General features: G+C 50.3%; 1 protein-coding gene and 1 long non-coding RNA gene across 2 annotated transcripts in view; one reads left to right on the top strand and one right to left on the bottom strand.

Annotated features, from left to right (window-relative positions):
• Positions 1–27: 27 nt before the first annotated feature.
• LOC119195461 (calcium-dependent secretion activator 2) overlaps positions 28–27,213 on the bottom strand; it is a 37,169-nt gene continuing 9,983 nt past the window's right edge. The window contains 17 exon segments of the mRNA XM_062563017.1: positions 28–289; positions 615–695; positions 698–737; positions 1,156–1,219; positions 2,145–2,246; positions 6,340–6,527; positions 10,823–10,959; positions 14,806–15,006; positions 15,487–15,595; positions 15,746–15,812; positions 17,869–18,008; positions 18,125–18,236; positions 18,992–19,113; positions 19,276–19,509; positions 20,007–20,087; positions 21,969–22,301; positions 23,401–23,514. Coding sequence (XP_062419001.1) covers positions 87–289; positions 615–695; positions 698–737; positions 1,156–1,219; positions 2,145–2,246; positions 6,340–6,527; positions 10,823–10,959; positions 14,806–15,006; positions 15,487–15,595; positions 15,746–15,812; positions 17,869–18,008; positions 18,125–18,236; positions 18,992–19,113; positions 19,276–19,509; positions 20,007–20,087; positions 21,969–22,301; positions 23,401–23,514 — 2,328 coding nt within the window. The 3' untranslated portion in view covers positions 28–86.
• On the top strand, positions 7,030–7,915 carry LOC134131247 (uncharacterized). Its single transcript, XR_009956644.1, has 3 exons — positions 7,030–7,228; positions 7,274–7,668; positions 7,808–7,915. It is a non-coding gene; the product is annotated as an uncharacterized LOC134131247 (long non-coding RNA).

The following is a 27,213-nucleotide window of genomic DNA, read 5'->3' as shown; positions in this document are numbered from 1 at the left end:
GGATTTAAATGTTATTTGTGCGATTTAAATGTTATTTGTGCAGCGTGTTGACTGATGTCTTTGGATGGGTGTTAGTGTGTCCTCTTTTACAGTTGCAACATCTCATTATTTCTGTTTAAATGTTTAACAATAATTGCGTCTCGGTTGTCATGGCAGCAGCAGCAGCAGCAGCAGGAGGCCGACGTTACCTCGGAGTGATGCTCGTCGTTCTGCTGCAGGACCTCCATGCAGAGCTCCCCCAGGCGCATCGCGTCCTCCAGGCGCCTCCCCGGAGACGCCTGAGGATCGGCTGAAGGAGAGAGGAGACACTCCATCGTGACACAGGGGACATCAGCTGCCTCATTAGACCAGATCATTCAGTGCTGCTCATCTCCTGCTCCTCAGAGGAGGAGCCTTCATGGGAGGGACAAACGGGTCCTGAACGGTGGTCTTTAAAGAGAGGCTCTGTTGCTGGACCTGCTGGAGGGAGAACCAGAACCAGGACTGAGAGCAGACCGCCTGACCTGGTGCTGGAGGACACTACCTCTTTGGTCCACAGGGGGCGTCACAGTGAAGGCTCCACAGTGCAGCGTGTTACCGGCAGAAGATGCATTTAAAAGCTGCAAACATCTCACCTTTTACCTGAGCGTACTCCATCAGCTGATTGTAGTTGATTTCAGCGGCGTTCTTCAAACATCTCCGCACCAGGTTCTTTATTCCTCGGGAGGGACCGGCGTGGTGATGTCCTTCATCAGAACCTGAAACAACACCAGTTCCTCCTTAGCTAGCTCGGCTAATCCAAGTAGCGTCTTTAAATGAGTTTTGCTTTTTTTCTGATTTCTCTTTGGATACAAATAGATTCCCAAAGTTCCCTCTGAAATGACACAAAGCGACTTTCATAATAAACTGGTGAAGGTTCATTGTCTCTGAACAACATTCAGCTGTTCACTCAATGAACGTATGAAGGAAGCTTTGAGGGGCAGAGGGTTAGAAGCTGAAGATCCACATGGAATGAGGCTTAATAAGTGCTTTATGACTCCTAAAAAGATCAATGGAGAATGTTTACCTCGACGCTGTGCAAAACCTGAATACCTCAGCTACTGATTATTACTGCGTCCTCCTAACAGCTGACGTGGGAGGTCATTATTGGCTCCGCCCACAAATGTGTGGCCCTACCCGCTCCTGCAGCGACAGCGTGGCCTTCAGGGCCCCGTCTGGTCGTCCAAAGGGGAAGCAGTACCTGCAGATAGGAACAACACGGGGGGTCAAGGACAACGTGTGTGTGTGTGTGTGTGTGTGGGGGGGGGGGGGGGGGGGGGGGGAGGATGATAAGAAGAATAGCAAGATGGAGGCAGCGAGACAGATGGCCGCCTCCATTCCTCTAATTACAGACGGAGCTCTTCTCACCTCGGGGAGCTTCTCACGTCTCTAATTGACAAGTGAACAGAAACTAAATAAACAAAAGCAGGATGTTCGGTTAGATCCACCTTCATCGATACGGTCACATGTGCCTTCAACGTACCAGCGAGCAGCACTTTGCTCGAGGGGTCAGTTCATTCTTCAAAGTAAAAGTCTGCAGTTGGTGGCGTTCATTCGTTCATTCATTCATTCATTCAGGTGGGATCGTTTATCAGGATGACCCCAAACACTGAACCCTTTAACCCAAAGGCATCGGAGGCCTGATTGAGGCCTGATTGAGGCCTGGATGGAGAGTGCCGCCCCGCTGTGAATGTGATGCCCAGGTCAAAGGTCACCGTGGGAGTGCACAGCAGATTGTGACTATGTACCCAACCTGCAGTGAGGAGTAAGAGCAGCAGCTCGTCCTCATGTTGAGGTGAGTTACTGCCCCCCCCCCCTCCAGGGCCAGATGGAGCCCCCCCTCAGACGCGCAGGGTTTAAAGGCCCATTCAGACGCGTCGGACGCACACCTGTTGTGCGCTGAGAACACCCAGAATGCCTTGCGTCCATTGTGACGTTTTATTATCAAAGGGTTGTGAAGAATGAAGAAAAAGTGCTTTGTGGGTTCGGGGGTCGTGTTGGTACGTTAGAGTACGAGGTCATCAACCTGCGTCACATTTAAACACTACGGTCTGGATCAGTGTGGATGATGGGTGAATGGGTGAATGGGTGAATGTGTGAATGTGTGAATGTGTGAGTGCATCTACCTGAAATGTGTGATCTGGTTCTCCAGCAGAGACACGATGCGTCCTCTGATGGCCTCAAAGTCCTGCTTCTCCTCCGCGGTCACCGTCCCCATCCCATCGGGCCTGAGGAGCAGAACCATCACATCAGCTGAGGACCAGCAGCCCCCCCCCCCCCCCACAATGACTCAATGACACACCGGTTTAAGAGAGAACCCCTCATAAAGATCTGCTTCTTATTGTGTTACAGCGATTGGAAGTCCCGCCCCTTCCTGTGGATTAATACGGATCATTTCCCACGTGGAGGAGAGAACTTCAGCTTCTCTTGAAGGAACAAGATGGAGCACATTAGACCTTCACAAAGCCTCTGGGCCCTAAAGGAGACCTTTAGGAAGAGTTAAATGTTCCCTAAATGCTCCCCAAAGACATTCTGGAACTGTGTTGATGGCCTTTATGTCAAATTAAATCTAAAATCCGATTAAAGGTCGAGTAGAGAAGTGAGACCAGGCCACGGCTTCTTCTCCTGATAAGTCGACCCAACGTTTGCATTTGATTGACAGGTGACTGCAGACTAAATCTCGGACGGGGCCCGTCCACGAGGACCTGAGGTCCTGATCCTGGATTCAACACAGACGTTCTGCTGCTTCCGGGCACAGAGCCGTGTGACTGCTTCACATAGGAGACCCACGCCGTGGCGTCGGCTGCGAGGCTCGCCGTGGCGTCCTCACAGCCGACGCCGCGGCGAGCCTCGCAGCACCTCGGGAGTGAGAAAAGGAAGTGAACGTTTACGACAAAGCGCTGCAGCTGCTTTCTCTCTCGCTCAGACAACTTGTTTTCACCAAACTATCCAGGCTGACCTCAGCCAACCAATCCCACCGGCTCCTCCTCCTCCTCCTCCTCCTCCTCCTCGGCAGGAGGAGAGTCCACAAAGAAAAAAAAAGGGAAAACTGTTAGCTGAGCGCTTCATTAATGTTTGTAAAGCTTTCATTCCCTTCTTGCCTCGTCTGAATAGCCACTCTGGCAGGAAAAAAAGCGAGGAGGAAAATGCAATCAGCCCCAGAGCGCCGGCCTTGACTTCCTGTGCTTTTGTCTGCGCGGCTGAAAGAGAAAAGCAGCGCTCTCCAAACGGCACTCGCAGGCGCCGGAGGGAGGCGGGAGGAGGGTTGCCTGGTAATGAGTTGTTGTCTCGTGAGAAGCTTTCGCCGCCGCGGCCCCCGACGACCGAGCGCCGCCGCCGCGTCCTCGCCGTGAGGGGGGGGGGGGGGGGAGGGGGCTCCGTGGTGAGGGGGATAGCTGTAACACTCCTGTCAATCACTGCTGTGAATGTAGAGGCACACGGGGAAGCGGATGCAAAGATGAATGCGGAGATGGATTTATGGATGTCTGTATGAGTTTGACTGGCCCCCCCCCCCAAAAAAACAAGGGTAACACTATATTTATTAAAATACTTTAAATTGTTTTCAGATTCGGCCACATTTCTCTGAAACATTCTGCAGAAGCAAACTTAAAAGTGTAGAAATCAATTATCTGGATTATTAATCTCTGATCATCATCCAACAGCCCCCCCACCCTCAAAAAAAATATCACTCACACCCTCCACTTCCTCTGCGGACGAGGAAGGCGCTGGCAAGGAGCCAGGCGCTTAAACGCAGCCCACAGAGCCCCCCCCCCCACCGCCCCCCCTCGCTCACGCGGCCTCGCGGGCGCGATGCGACAGCTTGTCGGGGTTCAGACACATTGTTGCTGCTAAATGAAGCGAGCGCGGTGGAGGCGAGGCTGCTGTCAGCGAGGGGGGGGGGGGCTCTGCAGACTGAGGTCTGTGTGTTTACAGTCGATGGGGCTCCAGTGTAAACGATAAGTACCCCCCCCCCCCCCCCCCCCCCCCCGCCTGAGGCCGGCTGACAGGAGTGGTGGAGAGGAGATCAGGCTGAGTGGCGGGTGATGGAGTGGTTTGGGCGGGGGGGCGCAGGGGAGGTAAAAGCTGCTGTCACATGGCTCCGTGAGGAGGGGATCAGACGTGACAGGTGAGAGGGAGGCGAACGGACATCTACACCCCCCCCAGCTCTTGTAATGCTCCTTTAACCCTGATCGGGGATCAAACGCACCCGGTGATCTCCCCCCCCCCTCCACCCCCCTCCACCAGCCCCCCCCGCATGCAGCCGGCCATAAGAGTAACCAGAAGAAGTTCAACTCACCGGTGGTTCCTCATAGTAGTCTATGAGGAAATGACTCTACTTCTGTGTAGTGACCAGCAGGGGGCGACTCCTCTGCTCCCATATACGTCTATGAGGAAATGACTCTACTTCTGTGTAGTGACCAGCAGGGGGCGACTCCTCTGCTCCCATAGACGTCTATGAGGAAATGACTCTACTTCTGTGTAGTGACCAGCAGGGGGCGACTCCTCTGCTCCCATAGACGTCTATGAGGAAATGACTCTACTTCTGTGTAGTGACCAGCAGGGGGCGACTCCTCTGCTCCCATAGACGTCTATGAGGAAATGACTCTACTTCTGTGTAGTGACCAGCAGGGGGCGACTCCTCTGCTCCCATATACGTCTATGAGGAAATGACTCTACTTCTGTGTAGTGACCAGCAGGGGGCGACTCCTCTGCTCCCATATACGTCTATGAGGAAATGACTCTACTTCTGTGTAGTGACCAGCAGGGGGCGACTCCTCTGCTCCCATAGACGTCTATGAGGAAATGACTCTACTTCTGTGTAGTGACCAGCAGGGGGCGACTCCTCTGCTCCCATAGACGTCTATGAGGAAATGACTCTACTTCTGTGTAGTGACCAGCAGGGGGCGACTCCTCTGCTCCCATAGACGTCTATGAGGAAATGACTCTACTTCTCTCTTGATTTATTCCCTCAGTAAACATTGTAAACATGAGTTTATGGTCTCAGTCTCTAGTTTCAAGTCTTCTTCAATGCAGCATGATGTTCATTTAGTGAATGATGGTCCATTTAGAGTCAAACAGACCATAAAGAGGGGGATGCTTTGGGGCGGGGCTACACAATGATTGACAGCTCTCTAACCAGTGATGGAACGCAGGTTTGTTGTTGGGAGAACTCTTCTCTTGCTGGTTGTAGAGTCAAAAAACCCACCTCCCCAGGAGGAGAGCCTTAGCTAAGCTAACCCAGCTAGCGCCCAAAGCTACAGCACCTCCCAGCCTTCTGCTGCCTGACGTCCGGTTGGAGGGAAACCAGACGAGTGCAATGTGCTCCATCGATGACGCTCCCCTCTGTAGGTTTGTCTGGTTTTACTGACAAATGAGCAACAACTGTAGCAGGAGAGAATATTTAACTTCTGTCATTACAGCGACAGAACAAAGGTAGAAGATGCAGAGGGAGGAAAGTGTTGCTGAAAAGAGTTATTTTTCCATCACAAAGATGCTGAAAACGATCAAATCACGTCCACGACCCCTCCCTCGGTCATCGAAGAAAAGAACAGTCGGACACATTTCCGTACACGACGTTGTGAAGTATTTCTCAAGTGCCCTCCTGTTGATCGCTCCGTGGCGCCTCCCTTTGTCTCCCCCCCCTCCCCCCCCTCACTAGTTTGGACTCTCCCGTCGGCCCTCAGGGGGAAACTTGAGTTCTGTAATTAAGTTTTTTCTTTCTTCACCTGGGAGCCTGCCAGCCATCCCAAAAGCTCCTTTTCCCGTCCACACCCACTCAGGAGCCCTGAATGGGCATCAATTATTCAAATTAGAGCTCCAACTGACAAAAAGCCAATTCCACCCCCCCCCCCCCCTTTTCATAACTGGCGATTTGCTGGAGACGCTAATCATCACTCTTTCTAATTCACTAAATGAGTGGACAAAGAGACACAGCACAGATATCAGTAATTACCAGCCGGGGAGTCAAGCCGGGGGGGGGCATGGTGGGGGGGGGGGGGGGGGGGGGGACTGAACCGCTGGAGCCAAGCTGACGCCAACAAGTGGCTAAAAGACACCGCTGCTGCTCATATCCGGGCGGAGGACCCAACCCGTTCTCATTTGTTCCCATTGTGGACAAATGCCTCCATTAGGAGGGACGTGGAATATTCACACTTCCTGTTTGGGGCAAACCGACAGAAAATATATATATATATATATTATATATATAATGACTCCATCCTCCGAGATGAAGACCTGTATTTGTCCTCCTTGATGATCGTCAGTTTATCAAAATAAAAGCCTCTAATAGAAGTGCATTATTGATTATTGATATTGACAGACCTGTTTCCGTGCACGTGGGAGGCGCAGAAGGCGTAGCTGTAGTGGAGCAGCGTGGGGTCCACCAGCGCGTTGTTCTCAGAGTACTCCATCAGGTCCCTCAGGTAGCTCAGGTGGCGGTGGCAGCCTCGCACGCCGTAGCGGGCGCAGTACTCGTCCAGGACGAACACCTGACCGGGACTGAACCAGCCCTGATGAAGAAGAGACGCACAACGCACATCTGCATTCAAGACACAAACAGCACGACTTCGGAAACAGGTTCATGCTGAAAGAGCCAGCGAGGAGCTTTGGTTCCATGTTTCTTCTGTACTTTATGTTCACGTCACGACCTTTCATTCTAAAGACCAGGACGCCGTCCTTCGGTGAAGCAGCTTCCTGTTGCCACGGGAGACGCAAACACACACTTTTTCACTATTTGCCCAACAAACTAAAACTGCTAAAACTAATTAAATAACGAAATGTGCTGGACTCTGATTGGTCGGCCGATGACCACTGTGCACGAGAGCTGTGTGTCCCACGTGCACCTTTACCTGGAGACACATGTCAACAGCCTCCACCTGTGGGGGGGGGGGGGGGGGGGGGGGGGGGGGGGGGGGGTCATGTGACACCGAGGACACACGGCGAGCATTTCAGATCCAGTCTGTTGTGTTTATTATGGGATTGATAAAAAAGAAATCGCTGATCCATAAACAGCTGCTTCAGTCTCCTTTGTCTTCACATCAGTTATTTGTATTGATTGTGACATAAAAAACAAATTAAGAGAATTTCTGCAAAACACGTTTTTGAGGCTTAAGTTTTGACAGAAAAAATAATTACAGCAAGAAAGAAAAGCAGAAAACGTTTGATTTTCATCTGCTGGGTTTTATATTCTGTGCCCTGAACACAGTTCTAGGTCTGGTTCTGCTTGGTTTCTAGGTCTGGTTGTGGTTGGTTATAGGTCTGGTTCTGCTTGGTTCTAGGTCTGGTTGTGGTTGGTTATAGGTCTGGTTGTGGTTGGTTATAGATCTGTTCTGCTTGGTTCTAGGTCTGGTTCTGCTTGGTTCTAGGTCTGGTTGTGGTTGGTTATAGGTCTGGTTCTGGTTGGTTATAGATCTGGTTCTGCTTGGTTCTAGGTCTGGTTGTGGTTGGTTATAGGTCTGGTTCTGGTTGGTTATAGGTCTGGTTCTGGTTGGTTATAGATCTGGTTCTGCTTGGTTCTAGGTCTGGTTGTGGTTGGTTATAGGTCTGGTTCTGGTTGGTTATAGATCTGGTTCTGCTTGGTTCTAGGTCTGGTTCTGGTTGGTTATAGATCTGGTTCTGCTTGGTTCTAGGTCTGGTTCTGGTTGGTTATAGGTCTGTGGTTTGTGGTTGGGTTATAGATCTGGTTCTGCTTGGTTCTAGGTCTGGTTCTGCTTGGTTCTAGGTCTGGTTTCTGGTTGGTTATAGATCTGGTTCTGCTTGGTTCTAGGTCTGGTTTCTGGTTTGGTTATAGGTCTGGTTGTGGTTGGTTATAGATCTGGTTCTGCTTGGTTCTAGGTCTGGTTCTGGTTGGTTTCTATGTCTGGTTCTGGTTAGTGAAATGACACATTGAGGTTCTGAAGCCATCCATCTCTTGTCCTTCACTAAGGACTTGTCTGAGCATCAAAGATCATTTGAGGACTTGTATTTTATTTTGACTCTCAGACATGCTGCTTCCTGTCGGGGTTAACTGGACCTGGCACATTTCTCCTCTGCGGGCCTTTTAGTGTCCCCCCCCCTTCCAGTTTGGTCGGCGCCTCCCCCTGGTCTCCTTCTCTGTTTCTCCTTCTCTCCGTCCTGTGAGCTCGAGCTATTAATATCACAACGGAGCGACAAGATGTTCCTCTGCGACAAAACAGATGGCGAACTCCCGTCTTGGCGCTGACCGCTCAATTAGCGGCTAACGAGCCGCCTGCCTCGTTAGGAGCTGCGTCGGCCGGCGACTCCCCCCCCCACGCCCCCCCTGCGGGAGGAAGAGAGAGTGAAAGCAGCGTGTGGCTCGCCGCCCGACAGGAAGCTGACGGAGGAAAGAGATGCAGCGGGTTCTCCAGACTTCTCCTGGCCCGTGGAAACATTTCCGATTGTGACCCCCCCCCCCCCACCCCCCCCACAGTCGGGGGTCTGTCGCCTCCGTCTCGCAGAATCAGCCGACACAGAAATACCCGCTCTGCTCGGGGGGCACGGGGGCGTCTCCAGACACGCCGAGGCCATTTAGTTCCCACAGAGCACTGAGAAGTTTACTTTTTCCGTTGCCACGCCGACGGAAACCTGCCCACAGCGACGACGCCTTTTTCTGCTTTAAAAAAGGACACGGCGGGACTCTCTGCAGTTCGGGCTTCTGGTTCTGAAGCCTCTTCATGTAACTAAAGCTCGAACATACTCTGTGGTTAATGGGTGGAAGAGGCCCCTTTCAAAGTAAAAGTCCAAAGTGGGTCAGGGTTACGTCACAGTGTGGATTAACAACAAGAGGTAAACATGTTTGTCCGGTTCAGTGCTCTTTCTCATGATCCTTTTCCTTCTGCTTTACTAGCCGGAGGTTTGGGAAGGAACGGCCTGTGGGGGGGGTCCTGGACGAAGACAAGCTGTTGATGATCGAACTCATCCCATTCGCTCGGTCACACAGAAGAGAAACCATGTAGAGTGGAGCTTTAGATGGTCCTGGGGGGTTTAATGAGTTCTCTAGTTTCTCCCTCGTTTAACAGGAAATGAAAGAAACTGTTTGAATGTACAAAACATTCAGGTGTCACAGTAACACCAACATTCAGCGATGTCCACCAGATGGCCTCCCTTTAGCTCCTCTTTGGTCTCCACCCCCACTGATGTTGATCCGAGGCCTGAAGGACTTCAGGTAACCAAACATCTTCTTCTACAGGAGAGACCTACATGTGAGGTGGAGAACTTAGAGCTCCCTGCTTTGGATTGAGCCACGTCCTTTCCCTCCTGGTACCACCCACACGGGACCATTGGAGTCCACCAGGCAGCTCCACTGGGGGGGGGGGGGGGTCAACCCTTCAATCATTGGTGGGAACGCCACTCATCTCGTCAGCGGGACTCTGGGCCTCAGCTACAAACCAAATTTCTGCCTAATTACTGTTGTTGTTGTTGGGTTCAACTCTTTGTGAATAAAATATGACCCCGTCCATGACATGAATCCAAGCCACTTCTCAACAGATGTCCCCCACGCCGAGGCACTGGCCTTTTCTCACAGCACTCGGTGAAAAGGGGGCTCAGGCTGGAAGCACAAAGCCCTCCGCTTTGACAAAAGGCCGAGCGGCGAGGAGCCGGGGGGGGGGGGGGGGCGGCGTGAAAGGATCCGTCTAATTGCAGAGTCCCGGTGAGGCAGGTAGAGCGAATGAAAGCAGGCACAGATGTCCCTCCGCTCAACGCGTCTTTCTAAATGAAAGTTCTCTGATCCACAGCAGATCTCCGGGTCCGGGCCGGGCCCAGCTGGTGGACGACACGGCTCCTCAAGCAGCAGAAGACAAGTGTCAAACCAAAGTGTCCAGTGAGGCCTTTGTCCCCTGTGTGGACGCTGTCTCACATGAGGTGTTTTCATGTCTGAATGAATTTAAAATGCTTTTAAAGCATTTGAATTAACACCACTATTAGTTAGTTTCTTCCCCTCTGAGCCACATCCTGTACGACACGTCTGGACTAGCGTGTTTTATTGTGGCGGGACGGAGACAAACGGGGACGCAGGTCAATGAGGGACATCGATCCACTGCAGCACAAACACAAAACTAAATGTGAATCAAATGTGCACGCATCCGGGGGCTCGCGCTCCGTCGCTTCACACAACACAAACCCCTCGTAGAAACCCCCCCCCCGACACACACTTATTAGGTTCCCCGCCCCCCCCCCCCCCCCGCACCCCTCCCTCCATTGAGTCAACCCAGCAGTTGTCTAGGAGGGTCATGTTCCCTATTTGGGATGTATTGATTAGAGCGTTTATCCTCTCAATCAGTGTGAGAGAGCCCCCCAGGCTTAACACGCAGGGGGAGGGGGGGGGGGGGGGCTTCACATTAACAAACTATCTGAGCACAGAGAAAGAGAAAGCTGAATAAAGAGAGGCCTTGAGACTCAGCCTTCAGCTGCCAGCAGAGAGTCAAGTGGTTCGCTTCACGACTAAACTACAACGTCGCCTCCATTCCTTCTCAAGTGCCACAGTACTAGTGTACTAGTAGTGTACTAGTAGTGTACTAGTACATTAAACTGCAAGTTACTGTGAGCAATAGGAAATAAAAACGCGGGTCAGAACGTGGAGGGTAAAATTCTTCTTTTCTCAGGAGTTAATTGAATTTCACTGGAGGAGATTCTGTCCTCAAAGATCATAGAAATCACTTTCATAATAAAAGCCCAAGACCAAGGCTTTTATTATGAAAGAGTGAAGCCGTAAGGATCATTTGAGTTTTTAAATCTTCTCTGGAGTTTATCAGTTCTCCTCTGAAGGTGATTTTTACTTTAAGCTGTGATGAACGTGGAGACGTACCAGGCAGGAGAAGGAGTCGTTCATGCGGTGCTGCAGCGTTCGCTTCTGGAGGACGCTGAAGAGGGCGGCGTGGTCGAAGCGGCACGGAGCCGCCGAGATCAGACCCTCCACGCCCTGCCGCTGGGACGGGTCCAGACCTGAAGACACGGGGACAGAGGGACACGTTACTCACGACCCCGCAATGACCTCCCATCTGATCTGCTAATGTCCTTCTACATTGATGATTGAAGCCTTGAAGTAAAGGTGTGGTATAAAAGAAGGAAACAAAGATACCGTCATAGTCACTGTGTCAACATCCCCCCCCCCCCCCCCCGGAGCATAGTTAATGATGCCACCATGTGAGCGACCTTGATTGGGAGGGAACCAGTGAGCTATGATGATAACATGAATAAGTGTTACATGTATGTTTATAACACATTAATCACTCAACCTTTACCTTTACGAGTTATTTAACTGTTACTTTTTATACTGAAAGTTATTATGAGGCTTTGAAAAAGGACGATAACCTTGAATCTAAAAGATGTTAGTACGAGGTACAGAGATGCTAGTACTAGGTAGCAATGCTAGTACGAGGTACTAGTACAGATACTAGTGCGAGGTACAGATGCTAGTACAGATACTAGTACAGATAATAGTACGAGGTACAGATAGTAGTACGAGGTACAGATAGTAGTACGAGGTACAGATAGTAGTACGAGGTACAGATAGTAGTACGAGGTACAGATAGTAGTACGAGGTACAGATAGTAGTACGAGGTACAGATAGTAGTACGAGGTACAGATAGTAGTACGAGGTACAGATAGTAGTACGAGGTACAGATAGTAGTACGAGGTACAGATAGTAGTACGAGGTACAGATAGTAGTACGAGGTACAGATAGTAGTACGAGGTACAGATAGTAGTACGAGGTACAGATAGTAGTACGAGGTACAGATAGTAGTACGAGGTACAGATAGTAGTACGAGGTACAGATAGTAGTACGAGGTACAGATAGTAGTACGAGGTACAGATAGTAGTACGAGGTACAGATAGTAGTACGAGGTACAGATAGTAGTACGAGGTACAGATAGTAGTACGAGGTACAGATAGTAGTACGAGGTACAGATAGTAGTACGAGGTACAGATAGTAGTACGAGGTACAGATAGTAGTACGAGGTACAGATAGTAGTACGAGATAGATAGCAGGCGATAACGAGGCTTCGGGGTCAACGACGGGAGAATCGAGGAAAATAAAAGAAGCCGGGTTCATTTCCAGTCCTTTCAGGCCTTCCTGTTAATGGCCCCGCCAAAAGAAAAGCCCAACACTCCCCACTCGGCCTTTATCTGCAGGGGCAGAAGAGAACATTTCGTGATGGGAAGTTTCTGAGAGCGACACATGGCCCCACAAAAGACTGAAGAAAGCCCGGCGCCGCCTCCACGCCGGCCCCGCCCGCGGCCCGGCGCCCGATCTGCTGGTTTCATTAACGCTGCCATTTTTGTTTTTGTGTGGACGCAAGAGAAGCCCGCGAGGACTCTCAGACCCCCCCCACCCCCTCCTCCCCATCCGTCTTTGTCCAAAAGAGAAAATAAAAGACGGCAAAAGTGAAATCTCCACAATCAACTTCCAATCGACGCGCCGCGCGCCCCCCCCCCCCCCTCGTCCCTGCCCTCTGGCCGCCCCCCCCCCCTCCCTCGGTCTCATTCCGATGTAGGTCACTTTCACTTCCGTTACCTCTGGAACACACGAGCGGCCTTAATGTCATCTGGAGAAAGGGGGACTAAAGAAAACGAGACAAAGAGATATAGATTAGTGCTGATAATAAGAGGGGGGGGGCGGGGGGGAGTATTGATTGGGGGACAGACAGCGGAGGAGAGATGTTGATCCGTGTCAAGTCCAACTTTCAGCTATTATCTGCGGCGGGGGGGGGGGGGGGGGGCTGGGTGATAGAAAATATGGATGGGTGTCTGCAGGCACAGATGGCTGCTTCGTCTCCTCACTTTGTGTTCCTCAAACTGCTTCTCATCGGGGCTCCGAGGGCGGACCCCGCCCCCAGTAATGACCGGGGGGGGGGAGGAGCTATAAGGGAACGCCGCCGAAGAAGTGTACAGTGAAACTCTAATGCGAATACCTCCTCAGTCCATATAAGGTCACTTCCTGACCAACACGCCGACTACGTCCACGTCTTACATTCAGTCTACGCCGTTAACCAGTCAAATTGCATTGTGGGTAGTGTAGACGGCGTGTTTGGACCACGAAGAAGAATGAGGTGAATAAATAAAGACTTATTTTTGGTGGAAGTGTCTCTAATTTGACGTGTTACAAAAGTGAGTCCTTCTAAAATGTTAAATGGCGGTTTGTGTCCGTCTTTGTCTCCTTGTTCAAAGCAGCGTGTTTGAGTGACAGTCGAGGTGTGTGTGCGTGTGTGTGTGTGTGTGTGCGTGTGTGTGTGTGTGCGTGTGTGTGCATGTGTGTGTGTGTGCGTGCGTGCGTGCAGCTTTCTGCGCTCAATCTCCCCATATCCATCTCCTCTAGCTTCCATTGGTATCGTCACGGCAACAGTCACATCCATGTGACATCCTGCTCTGAGAGGTGGCGGCCTGCCGCTGATGGCAGGTTATTGACGCGGGCGAAGGGGGGGTCGGGGGGGCGTTTTGGTTTCAGGTGCGCCGAGATGTGACTTGATCTGCCTGTCGGAGCGTAGCGGTGGCGGCGATGATGTCAGGGCGAGCGGAGACAAAGACACAGACAGACAAGCCCATCGGACTGGGGGGGGGGGGGGGGGGGGGGCACATAAGGGACCGAAAGTTTTAGAGCGGCAGCTGCTTCCACCTGCGTCGGACCCGTTAAGACGAGCGGACAGTCAGAGACGTCGTGCTGTCACACTGACCAGCCGCCTCTTCAGAAACAGACAGGCGTAAAAACATCAGTGAAAACATCTGGAGCGACACGTCCTCACACGCTAGGTTTCCACTAGTTTGGAGACAGGAAGTGATGTCGGCCGGAGTTTCTTCAGCGACTTTTGTCCTTTTCTTCTCATGTCCGATGCTCTGATTGTTGTTTACTGAAGCGGTGGCGAGCGAGTCGATGGCGTGATGTCAGGTAAACATCAGGACGATGTCCTACGATCTCACTCAATCCCAAACAATCAATGACCAAGTCAAGAGCTTTAAAAAAATGATTAAAAACAAAACGTGCCCCCACGGTTGTCATGACGATAGCAGCCGTGGGACTTTTCACCACGTTGTCCTTCCGTCCTCTTCAGTTGAATGGGGACATGGACGCGGGTCCTACGTGAAGAACTAAAATGGACGCTGGATTTCTTTTTGTAATGAAGGATTCATTGATAATCTCCTCAATGTTTCTTACTAGCTGGAATGAGGTCTTGAGAAACATCCTTGTTGCCGGGCAACAAGCAGTAGCTTTTAAAGTATTGTCAACCCGGATCTGGTGCACTTGCGAATGTATTTGGCGACCCCAATAAAACCTCCTGTGACCCTCCTGTGGTCCCCGACCCAGACTTTGGCAACGACGGCTTCAGGGACCGACTGCCGGTGTGAAACGTTCCGTAGTAAAGATCTCACCAAATCACTTCTTACGTTATCCACAAACCATTATGACACACACACACCTAATAACACTGTGTGTGTGTGTGTGTACACACACGTGCAGTCGTTTAAATTTCACTTTCCTTTTTCTGAAAAACACCCACAGGGTTCCACACACACACACACACACACACACTCTATTTCCTGTCATCACCTCTCGCGATTAATGCTCCAAACTCGTCCATTAAAGGAGGAAACGCGACAGGTGCTTTATTTTCGGGGCTGTAATCAGCTGTCAGCGTGGCGCCCGGCTGGCGAGCACGAAGACGTAATGAGTCAAATGACCGGTGAGAGAACGGACACGTGGGGGGGTGAGAAGAGACATCAAAGAAAAGGATCTAGGAAGGAGGAGAGGAAGGGATGAGGAAGGAGGAGAGGAAGGGATGAGGAAGGACCTACTGATGGGCGACGCTGGCTTCTGGACTCCTCGTCTGCAGTTGGTGGTCTGGTTCTGGGGGGGGGGCACCGGTTTGTAGGACTGCCCCGTGGCCCGGTACATGGCCTGGACCCACAGCATCCGGTCCTGCTCGTCGTCACAGGCCAGCATCACCAGGTCGCCCTCCTTCACGGCGCTGAAGAAGACGCGGCCGCCCTGCAGGCCTGAGGAGGAGGCAATGACGTGTCACTGAATCTGCCAGGTGTCGTCTTTTACTCGCTTCTTTTTTTGTGCGCCGTCTGTAAAGCTTTACAAATAAAGTTAATTCAAGTCATAAGATTCATCGACTCTCATATCTCATGTTTTTTCACATAATTCTGATGAACTGAGAAATCATGGGAGGTGATGAAATGCTTCAGATCAGACTCGTCGCCATGGATACGACCCCCGGGAACCTTCTAGAGCAACATTCTGAACAGAGTGATCAATATGATCAACGATCAATAATGTAAACGTAGCCCATCAGACGGGAACTTCTGTCAAAAACAGAAATCATATGAAATCAGAAGTAATGGCAGGTTGGAGAACAGTGTGTGTGTGTGTGTGTGTGTGTGTGTGTGTGTGTGTGTGTGTGTGTGTGTGTGTGTGTGTGTGTGTGTGTGTGTGTGTGTGTGTGTGTGTGTGTGTGTGTGTGTGTGTTCTACCTGGCTGAGGGTCGCTGTAGTCCACCGTGTAGCCCTCCAGCTGCATCAGCTCCTGAGGCTCCGCCTTCTTCTCTCTGTAGCTGCACATGGCGAAGGTGTACTGACTCACCTGCAGGAGGGAGGGACACACACACACACACACACACACACACACACACACACACATCAGCTTCAGCGGTGGGAAACCATTCTCTGATCAGGTGATTGTATGAAAAGGACCCATCGACCAATCACAGATCAACAGGTCTCATGCGTTTACCTGGACGAGGACAAAGTATCTTTTCTTCCAGCGCTTCCAGACTCTCTGCCCCGAGGCGTACAGGTACCTGGAACACAACCAGGAATCAGACGATGCCAACGTATTTATTACCCTTTTCATTCCACTTTAATTCACAGATATCAGTTTGCAGTTTCCTATAAATAAATTAGTGAATGTCGGGTTCTGCAAACGACACTGATGTTGATTTGAGATTTGTTTCACCTTTAGGAAAACGCCACTAAAAAGATCAAAATATTTAGCGTTTCAACCACATTTAAAAAAAAGAATTCATAGGTTTTTTTGTAGTTTTAATTTGACCCGGGAATTATTTTCTTCTTGTTTTAAAAGTGTGATAATTTAATGCTTTCTTCTGCTTTTCTTCTCTTTAAATAAAGATGCTTTTTAAACAAAGAGAAGCTTACATTTTAAAGCATCTGCATGTTTCCATAAAACATGAAACCATGGTAACGACTTTCTGATCAGGCGACTGAAGATGAATAAAATGATTCTACTCACTAAACTAAAACCATCTTCGTTCACTTCTCTTTTGGCCTTTTGAAGGATTCTTGAACCTGAATCATTTCTCTCCTCCGTCACGGAGCAGCAGGTGGAGCTGATGGAGGAGGAACGCTGACCCCGAGTGGACGCCTCCTGCAACTGCACCTTCTCCCTCGATTACTTGAGCCTCCTCGACTCCTTTCCTGGATCCCTTTCCTCATTTTGGCTTTGTTTGAGAAAAATTCCCCAAAAATAATTTTTGCAAACTCCTTGTTTCATTTAAATAATTATTTGGTCTTTCATTTGACATTTGATCAATGTATCCCTCGGGTTCTCCTAAATATAACTTTTATTTAAATGTACAGGTTATGTTGCTGTAGTTTTATGAATCAGTTCCCCTGCAAGTGCAACTTTTCAGTGTGAGTTCCTTTAAATTCACCAGGTGGTACATCCTCCATTCCTTTCCTCGCCTCCTCTTACTGCATCCTAGTTCCTAAAACCCAAGATAAGAGCAGAGGAGGCGAGGAAAGGAAACCAGCTTTGAAGTAAAAGTGCGGCCCTTCTCATTTTAATGGGACTTCAATTAAATAACTGAATAATTAATTCTACCTTCAACCAAAAAGCAACAGGAAGCATCCTGTGATACGATGGTTTTATTCCTCTACACCTGATTATTTATTATCTGCTTATGAAACCGCTGCTTTCTTTGCTGCAACATGAGGTTTTGCTGCCGTCTTGTGGCAGGAAGTAAGAACTGCAGACTAAACACAATGTTCTAACTATCCTTAGGGCACACACACACACACACACACACACACTAACTTCAGTGTCTGGTGGCACATCCACAGATTTGTTATCAATAAATATAATATTATACCCACAAGGGGTAAGGGAACTAATGAAGTCATTTGTTCAACAATTTATAATCTATATCGTTTTTAAATATTCATCATCTACCATCATTTTAATGTGAAAATATCAATGTGATGAGATCTAAACTTGATGTGTTCTCAGTTCCGATCAATCAAAACGCTGTCGTCCAATCAGAAGTCTGCCTTTATAACAGCTCCTCAGGATGAGTGAAAGGATGGCGGGAGGATGATCATGTGATCATCAACCAGCAGGTGGCGCTGTCGCTCTGTTGCATCTCTGCACATTCGTCTCTTATGAGGACAAATTGAGAAAAAAGGTTTACATTCCATTAGATGAGTGGAAAGTAGCATTTTTCAGTGATGATCCCGCTGGTCTGTCATGTGACCAGAAACAGCCAGTCACAGCACCACCACAGCGTGTACATGTGAACATAGAGGTTGACGTAGTCGTGGTGACGCCTCATATTGGTTCTGAAATTTAGAGTATTTGGTGTCGTCATGCAGTTAATTTATTTGGAGTCAAGGGGATGTACAGACCTGTCAATCAGCATTAGGCCCCGCCCTAAAGCAGCCCCTCTTTATGGTCTGATTGACTCTAAATGGACCATCATGAGTCATTTCCTCATAGACGTCTATGGGAGCAGAGGAGTCGCCCCCTGCTGGTCACTACACAGAATGCAGCCTGGTTCCTGCCACCTCCGGGCCCTGTACAGCACGTGGGCCTCTTTGTACCAGACCCGTAGACTGACTCACCCGCTGTGCTTCATGTTGGGGGGCTTGTCCATGCGGACGGCCAGCTTGATCTTCAGCTCGGTGTCCTGGCTGCTTTTGGGGACGACCATCCGGTGGAAGTCGGCCTGCTTCGGTCCGTTGGTGGTTGGGTTCAGGACCACCTGAGGATCCGTATTACAGTGTGACTTTGGGGGGGGGGGGGGGGATGTCCCATGAGGGGTGTCCCATGAGGCAGTGATATAGCGCTGTGTGTCGTCGTGTCCACACACGGACTCACCCGGCCCAGCTCCTTGTCCTCCAGCGCCAGAACCCCGGTGCTCTCAGTGAACAGCTTCACCTTGACGGAGGGCAGCGGGTGGGTGGTGGTGAAGTCCCCCTGCGTCCCCCACCTGAAAGACACCGAGGGACCGCGTCTGATTTCAAGGCTTCTAGACTGTGGAGAAGGAGCCCAGGTCTTCACTACACTGGGTTGTTGTTGGACCCAGTGAGGTGCAGCACGGCGCCCGTAGTGGTCCAAATATTAACAACAATGTCGGCATGTCGAAATGTGGACTGGAGGAAGGCGGCAACACCCAAGGACCCCCTGCCGCGATGTCACGCCTCGATGCGTGATGCTGTGTGACAGGTGACCTCTTCACGCAGCTGAACTCCAGCGTTTCCAAGGCAACGGGGCGCAGGAGTGCTTCGCGTAATCCGAGCGCCACGCTGCGACCATCTTCTCCAGCGCTGCTTGACCTTTCTGATAATTGGTCCTCAAGCTTTTAAATACGAGAAAACCGGATCCTTTTCACAGGAGGAACGGGGTGCTTTCAGCATCACTTCAAACACTGAACCATCACTACTTCTATCTGCACTTTCATGTTTACTCCAACAATAGAAGTGAAAATGAATCCCTGAGTAAAGTAAAGTAGGAATAAACGACTTCGTAGACATCAAACCCTCATGATGAATGTCTGACAACTTCTAGTAGTTCTTATAAAGCATGTTCAGAGAAATAAATATCACAAGTCCTTGATCACATCAATATTCAGGATCCATTGATTTCATCCACCACCTCACAAATGTCTGTCCTCCACAAGCGTGCCGTTTGGACACGAGGACAGCGTCTTCCTGACTGGGACGGGCTGGAGGCACCACAACTCACTGCGGTCTGGAGGCTTCGGCCTGGTCCGTCTGCAGCTTCTCTCCTCCCTCCACCTCCATGGTGCAGTACACCACCCGGTTCGGAGCCACGGACCTCAGACCCTGGACCTCCACGATCACAATCTGGAGACAAACCACAAACTTCAAAAAGACAAAAGACAAGACACCTGTGGCCGTTACCTTCATGATTCATTTTACTATCTGAAGAGCATCAGGAAACTGTGGAAATCCACATTTTGTGAACGTCTACCAAACTACCAACAGATGGGACATGTCCACACAGACCTCCAGAGTGAAGGACAGCACCACGTCGGACTTGGACAGGACGTCTCCCTCGTCTCCCATGTCCAGGAAGGAGTTGTTCATGGTGGAGCGTTTGAGCTTCTGCTTGAAGTCCGGACCTCCTTTGGACACCGGCAGGCTCTCCAGGTTGGCCATGAGCAGGTTGACGGAGGAGCGCAGCTCCTCCACGTAGAGGGGCCCCATGTCGGCGGAGACGAACTTCGGGTGTCTCCCGTCCTGAGTGGGACAGAGGAAGACATCCGTGTCTTGAACCCAGCGGGGGACGTGCATTAGGAATGTCTCACTGATGGAGGAGAACGTTCTGCATGTCAACCCTGGACACGTTGCATTGTGGTGGAGATCATCACCATATTCAAATGGTCCCATTTACACCCGATTTTACATTTTAACAATGAAAAACTGATAAAACAAATACATTTGGAGCAGATTTAGTTTGCTCTTTGCTCTTGGATTCTGAACATAAAGTTTATTCAAACGAGACCACGTTGACTGTAGCGGATCATGATGTTTTGTCCACCTGGTGGCAGCAGAACCTCAAGAGTTTTATAAAAAAGGACCCAGAAAGGAGCATGAACTTCTGTCCTGATGACCTCACACATCTGTGTTGAAAGCAGCATGAGGAGGAGGAGAGCTAAATAACAGCTAGCGGCTAACGCTACTGTCGGTGGCGTTGATGCGCTCGAGGTCGGATCGTGACACGATGAAGGTCTCACCCTGGAGATCTTCTCGGCCAGCTGTAACCTTCCGTCCAGCTCTCTGCGGATCTGAGCCGCCTGCTCGTCCACGTTGTCCAGCTGAGAAAGAAAGACCAGACAAAGTCACATCAGGCGGCCAATCAGAGAGCTGCACAATCAATACGCCAATCAGCAGGCTGGGTATTAATAAACCATTTAGCATCTCAGGTGGCAACAGACGTCAGTAAACGACCAATCAGGAGCGAGGGTTTGTAAATAGCACATCAGCTTCTTAATCACCTCTTTCGACCAATCAGAGAGGAGAGATGTTTTAAAGCTGCAGTTCCTCTGGTGTCCACCAGGCTCCAACAAACTAATAAATAAATTTGAGCATTGGACAGAACTAAGTTGTGGGCGTGGTCTCATTTTGTCGACATGTTAGAGACACACACACAGGTCCCAGGTCTCTACTAAACACCAGGACGACGTCTCTATGGACGCCTTCGCACTCAAAACCTGGTCAATCTGTTCATCCTCCATTTCTTAGATCCAGTCTGCAGCTTCAACGAGGAAGAAAGGCAGAGCGACACAACTGAACTCGCTTTTGCTGACTCGGCAGAAAAGAAAATCTACGATGAGCCGACAAATGGGAGATAAAAAAAAACCTTCTGTGATGGAAAGTGGAACCTTCAGAGATAAGACGTTAATTTCACAGAATCAAGCGCTCTCACTCGCAGAGAAGCACGACTTCCTTCGGTCACGCTGAGCTTCAACGAGAGAGCAAAAAGCTGATGAAAGTGAGCCAGAGCTGCTGTCAATCACCGTGTAGCCCCGCCCCGAATCCCTGCCTCCAAACCTCGAGTCAGCCATCTTTTTTGTGTGTGTGTGGACTGAGGAGTGACAGAGACGTGTCCATGAAGGCAACATCTCACATGACGGTCAGAGTGAGAAGCTGTTTCAGATCATTCAGCCTCAACAAAGACACAAATGACACTGGAGATATTTCTGGGAACAAAGTAGACTTCCTGTCATCCTCTAATTGCTGAGCTCACGGAGGATCTGACAGGTTTTGTTTCTGCTCAGTGTCCCCGGAGGGGGAGGGGGGGGGGGCTGAGGGAGGGGGGGGGGGGGTTGTCATATCGGCGGTCGTCACAGATGCGATCAGCTGATCACGGAGTCCTAATTAACTCTGAGGAAGAAACAGCAAGCCGTCTGGTGTCAACTCGAGTTTCATTGTGTTTTTGTATGTTGTGGTTATTGATGAGGTCATAGCGCAGTGTGGCATCATGGGAGTTGCAGTAGGTTTTCTGTCCCGAGCAAACAGACTGATGAACAGCTGATTAGAGGCCACTGAGAGGCGACCGAATGAAACGCACCTTCGCTTTGATTCTGCGGGTACATTTAATCACAGGTCTGCTGTCGTGAGACGATGACATCACAGCGAGCCGCACCTGCCGCTGATGTTTGACAGACTGCGTGAGTCAGCTCCAGGTCGCAGGAAGACGGCGAGAAAACAGAGCGCCACGAAACAACACACACACACACACACACACACGTTGCCATGACTCTTTCTAATTCCGTCTCTCGGATCATCGCTATGACAACCAGCCTTTGTGTCAACGTGTCAGACAGACGCAGACACGGAGCAGTGCGTCGGGTCGGCGCCACAGTGCACCGGGACGCTGGACGGGTCAAGTGACAGCGGTTGCTCGGTGATGGAGGCACCGGCGGTGTCACAGAGGGAAGTTGATGTCTTCTCTAAACGGTTATGGTCACGGCGTGTAGGGAGAGGATGAACCAACAAACCGTACGAGCCGTGGAAAGGAAACGCAGCAGAAAACAACGGCATCATCACAGCGACTTTGAACGCATCACGTCAGAAGCTTAATTGGTTCATAACAGGTTTTGTTCTACTCGTCTCATTGGAAATCACAGCCAAAATAAACCGCTTGCTTTGACCAGATTGTGTAAACCAACGGTCATGTGACCACAAAGGCTCACCTGGCAGGCGTTGTACAGCAGCTGGTGCTCGAACTTGCGGATGCCGAGGATCTGCTGGAACATCTCGTACAGCTGCTCCTTGCTGAGGATGAGCTCCGACGCGGCGCTCAGGTGGGGGCGCTGGGCCGGGCGCCGCGCGTCCTCCTCCCCCCGGTAGATGGCGTCGTACTTGGCGATCCAGGAGCTGAGCACCGTCTCTTTGCTCAGGCCGTCGATCTCCGGGAGGCTGCGGACGCGCCGCTCGATGTTCTTCTTGAAGATCTCGCGGAAGTCGCCGGCCGAGCAGCCGCCGCTGTGGACCATCCGGGAGACGCGCTCGCTCTTAAGGAAGCCCTGGGGAGGGAGGAGGAGACGGGGGGGCGGGGGGGGTCAAAGTGAGGTCATCATTGTGTGTGACGCTTTAATGCTTTAAAACAGAGGGATTAAAATTCAAATACTTTACAGCCGACGTGTCCAACCAGCACCAGGCCTTAGAATTACTTTTATTTTGAAAATTGGCCAAATTCCCTGCTGACATGTTGCCCAAGCAACAATAAGAAACTAAGAGTCTTTTTATCTATTTATAAGTCAAATAACAACATCCTGGGGGGCTGGTTTGACCCTCCCGGGCTCCCGTAGAAACACGTTGGTGCAACACGGTGGACTCATTCTCATATTTAATGTCTCCTCTGTAAAAAGTATGCAGCATTTAAAAAGTCATGATCCATTTACCGTCAAACCTTGTACACCATACAGCAGAGGATGCTTTAAGGCGGAGCTTACTGTGATTGACAGGTCACAGCACTCCACTTCCCACATGTAGAAATGTTCTAGATGCCACATCACTGTCACATGTGTTTCCCTTAGTGAGGTTTCCTCCTGACCCCCCAGGAGTTAATGAGGAGGGACGGAGAGGAAGAGGAAGGACCTCCTCAAAGATGCTGCTTATTGGCTCCTGATGTTTCTGATGTGTGTGTAGTTCACAAACTACCCCCCCCCCCCCCCTTCGCTCTCTGGACACAAATGTCAGCCATTATTACTAATGAATCGATCAGCAGGAGGGGAGCCCCCCCCCGCCCCCCCGCTGCTACAATTAATTGGAGCTTTAAATGTTTTCGCTTAATTATTTACACACCAGCGGAGCGGCGGGCCAGGAGTCGAGGGGGGGGGGGGGGGGGAAATGGGGGGTCATACTATTAAAAGACACCAGAGGACACGTCTTCACTGGTGAGACGGACCATTACTAGCGTCTGTAAAGATCCCGGGGGGGGGGGGAGGGTCGTCATAGGAGCTGCAGGCCCCACTGGTCAGGTGGAGTGTGTGTGTGTGTGTGTGTGTGCGTGCGGTCGAGGCGCCATGTTGACGTAATTCAGCTTTCTTTCTTCTTTCTCTCGATTCACCACCATGTGACACAACATGTGACCGCGTTGAGGAGCATCAGGAGCAGCCTCACCTCGTAGTAGCTCCTCACGGCGTTGCAGAACGCTTCGTCCGCCACGATCTGCGTCTCCCCGCTGAGGAAGGCCAGGAAACGCTCCTTCACCGCCTGCAGCTGCTGCTTGTTCACCTGAGACAGACGGAGACGTGATGGAGGAGGAGGACGCAGCAGTTGATGATGAACTCCATATCTTTAGGACTTTATATGTTCAGAGAGGAGTCTGCGTGTAGGAGGACAGTCATTCAACACGTGTTCTTTCCGCTCGTTACAACAGTGTCGGCACCAGATGCATTCTGGGAGTCAAAGCTTATCGGCTGCAGACAGCTGGCTGTGTGGGTTCGCTCCTCCGGACCCCCGTCCAGCGGGGGGGGGGGGGGGGGGGCAGGCAGGAGGAGATCCGTGAGGGAACGAGCCCTCGGGGACGCGTTCACGCTGCAGAGGGACGTCAGGACTGAAGTCTCAATGCGGCTCGTCAAATATTCAACACGTTGGACTCATTTCGCCTCCAATATGCAAATTAAAACATTGGAAGCAACTGTGTTAAAAAAAAGAAAAGGACTCAATGCTCTTGGTGATAAAGTTTTGTGTTTTGTGTATTATATATATATATTCTATTAAACTGTTCAGTTGTTAGAATGTGTTTAGATGTATTATTTATAGTTTGCTGAGACTCTCAAGTCCAGATGTGAAGCAGAAAAGGGGAAATTTAAGCTTATCTTCCCGTCATTTAATTTTTTCTGAATTGAAGCTTTTTATTTCAACATGCAGAAATTTTACGTTTTTTTTTATTTAGTTAATTAAATGCTGTCATCATCAGTAATAAACAGTGAAGCATGATATCGTTTGGTTATTAACATTGTGATTTGAGGAGCTGTCAAACTGTCAATCATCATGACACATGACTGACAGCACTGATCACATGATCACACGTACACACGGAAACGTTTCATGGGAAATGGAAATTCATCTTCTGATTCTGTTCCACCAATCACATCATTACATTTTATCCAAAGTGACTTACATTGCATTATAACTCATGTGTTCAACATGTCACATGGGGCAGCCGGGATTCAAACCACCAACCTTGCGGCTCCCAGCGCATCACATGACTCCATACACCTCCATCGCCTCCTACAACACCTCCATTTCCTGTGGCCCCGAAGGACGTTTCTCTGGACCTACCTAGCAGAAATGTCCCTGAGGGACTGTCCCTCGGGCGTTATGGGACAGACGAACCTTCCTTTCAGATCAGTTGTTGTTGTTGACGGGACAGAAAATCATGTTTTATACAAACAATCACTAAAACGACCCCGTTTATCACAGCCAGCAGCTTTAAAAACTGTCATCGTTGTCAGTTTGCATCCCTCCGACGCTACTTGAACGCATCACGAGTCACCAACATTTGCATCAGAAAAAGTCGAGCTAAGTTGAGCTTGAAATTGGGATCTTTGGTGAAGAACCGTTTGATTAGGAAGCAGCACTTGGTCACGTTGAAGCTTCTCCACAGGAAGCAAAAACACTTCAAAGACGCAGCGAGAAAAAGGCTCAAAGTAGAATCATCACACGTTCATTTTCACCTCTGAGCAGCAGCTGCTGATCCCGAGACGGCTTCTTCATCCTCGAGCTCACTGCAGGTGAGCTTAGAGCAGCCGACACTAACGGAAACTTTTATTCAATTTCAGCTTGTTTCATGTTTTAATGTTCTTAAATGTTTTTAAATTTAAGACGGATTGATGTGAAGCACTTTGAACCTTATGTTGAAACGTGCTGTACAAACACACACACACACACACACACACACACACACACACACACACACACACACACACACACACACACACACACACACACACACACACACACACACACACACACACACACACACACACTACGACAACACCCCTGATCGTCATGGCAACGCTCCCTGCAGCACACGCAGAGTCTGGAGCAGCTGCTGACATCTCTCACAGCAGAACGACAACGTCAACAATTCAAAGACATTTCAACAGTGACGTGAGGTTCAGAGGTCGTGTTTGAGCAGTTTAAGAGTCAACAAAGCAGCACCAGAATCAAGCCAGTGGGGTAAAAGGTCCATCCTCTGGGGAGCAGGACTGGGATCCTTATACGTCCACACGGTTGTTGCGGAGAAAAGGTCAGCGAGTCCCAGAGGCCACACGGGGTCAGCTTTTCATTTAAGGGACGGTTATCAGCTGATCAGGTTCATGTTTCACTCCATCGAAGGCTCTGACGTGGATTCATGTCGGAGTAAAGAAGCAGACCTTCACCAGCCTGCAGGAGAAACCACACAGGCTCAAAGCCCACAGGGGGGGGGGCAGGCAGGAGGACCAGGCAGGAGATCATGGCCTGGAGACCTTTTTCAGTCTCAGTGGTGCTGCTGCCTCCGAGCGTCTTATCTCCAGCACACAGACAGCAGAACGTCTGTGATGCTCTGAGAGGGATCCCTCCCCGAAGACAAACACTCCCTCCCCCCTCCCTTTACACACACACACACTTCCTCCCCCCCTCCCTTTACACACACACACACACACTTCCTCCCCCCCTCCCTTTACACACACACACTTCCTCCCCCCCTCCCTTTACACACACACACACTTCCTCCCCCCCTCCCTTTACACACACACACACACACTTCCTCCCCCCCTCCCTTTACACACACACACTTCCTCCCCCCCTCCCCTTACACACACACACACACACACACTTCCTCCCCCCCCTTCCTTTACACACACACACACACACTTCCTCCCCCCCTCCCCTTACACACACACACTTCCTCCCCCCCTCCCCTTACACACACACACACACACTTCCTCCCCCCCTTCCTTTACACACATACACACACAGCTGGGGGTCAATTAAAGGTCAGAAGTTCTGATATTATCTGTAATTCGGTGCTGCAGACCTTCTGTGGCTCTGGGTTGCATCCAGTTTGCTTTCCTTTTCCTCCAGTGACTGCTCATGAATAATTTAGGTGACCCCTGACCTTTTCCCCCCAAGCGCCACCATCGGGCCGGCATTTAGATTTGGACGGTCGGGAGCCTCAGATGAATTGTTTCCTCTCAATAGTCTCCGATCAATGAGACACGAGCGTCCAATCAATCAGCAGATGGATCGTTCATCAAATACAAACTCACTATACTCACTATACTCCTCCTCCAAAGGTCAACCTCGGCTGGATGGGGGGGGGGTTAAGGGTAAATAGGCTTTAGGTGGGACCGGTTGCCTCCAGTCGACACCCAACTTCTCTTCGTCCTCTTTGGAGTCATTTTTTCCGTGAAAGAACGCGTTCGTCCAAAATCTGAATCAACCGTTAACAAAGAAAATTGGGAAATCAGCAAAGAGAGTATTTCATGAAGGAGGGTGTGGGTTCATCCTCTGCGGGTCATGAACCTTTGAACGGATTAAGGTGACATTCGGTACAAACATATTTGGTCATCACGGACAGAATGTCCATGAAATAAAAGTTAGAAAAATCTCTGCCTATGCTTTTAATGACAGTTCTTGGAATGAAAGAAGTCTGAATCAGCAAAAAAAAGGAGAGAAACCCGACTGAAACTGGGTTACAGCCTGTGATTCCTGGTTCTGATCCAGGAGGCCGTCCCTCCGAGCTTCCTCAGAAGCTTCCTTCCTCTCATTGTTGGAACCCCGAGCTCCTCGTGAGCCTCAGAGAACCGGATCTTTCTGGACAAAACCACTACGTCAAACGGCTGACGGGGGGGGGGGGCGACGGATTGACGGATGTGTGCTACAGTAACAGTGACATCACAGATCAAATCCAAAGGGGTAAATGGAGTAGAGATGCTCCTG

The sequence above is a fragment of the Pungitius pungitius genome, chromosome 6 (assembly GCF_949316345.1).
Source record: "Pungitius pungitius chromosome 6, fPunPun2.1, whole genome shotgun sequence".
Lineage (NCBI taxonomy): Eukaryota > Metazoa > Chordata > Actinopteri > Perciformes > Gasterosteidae > Pungitius > Pungitius pungitius.
Note: the sequence above shows the minus strand (reverse complement) of the source record. Positions and strands in the feature narration are given on the sequence as shown.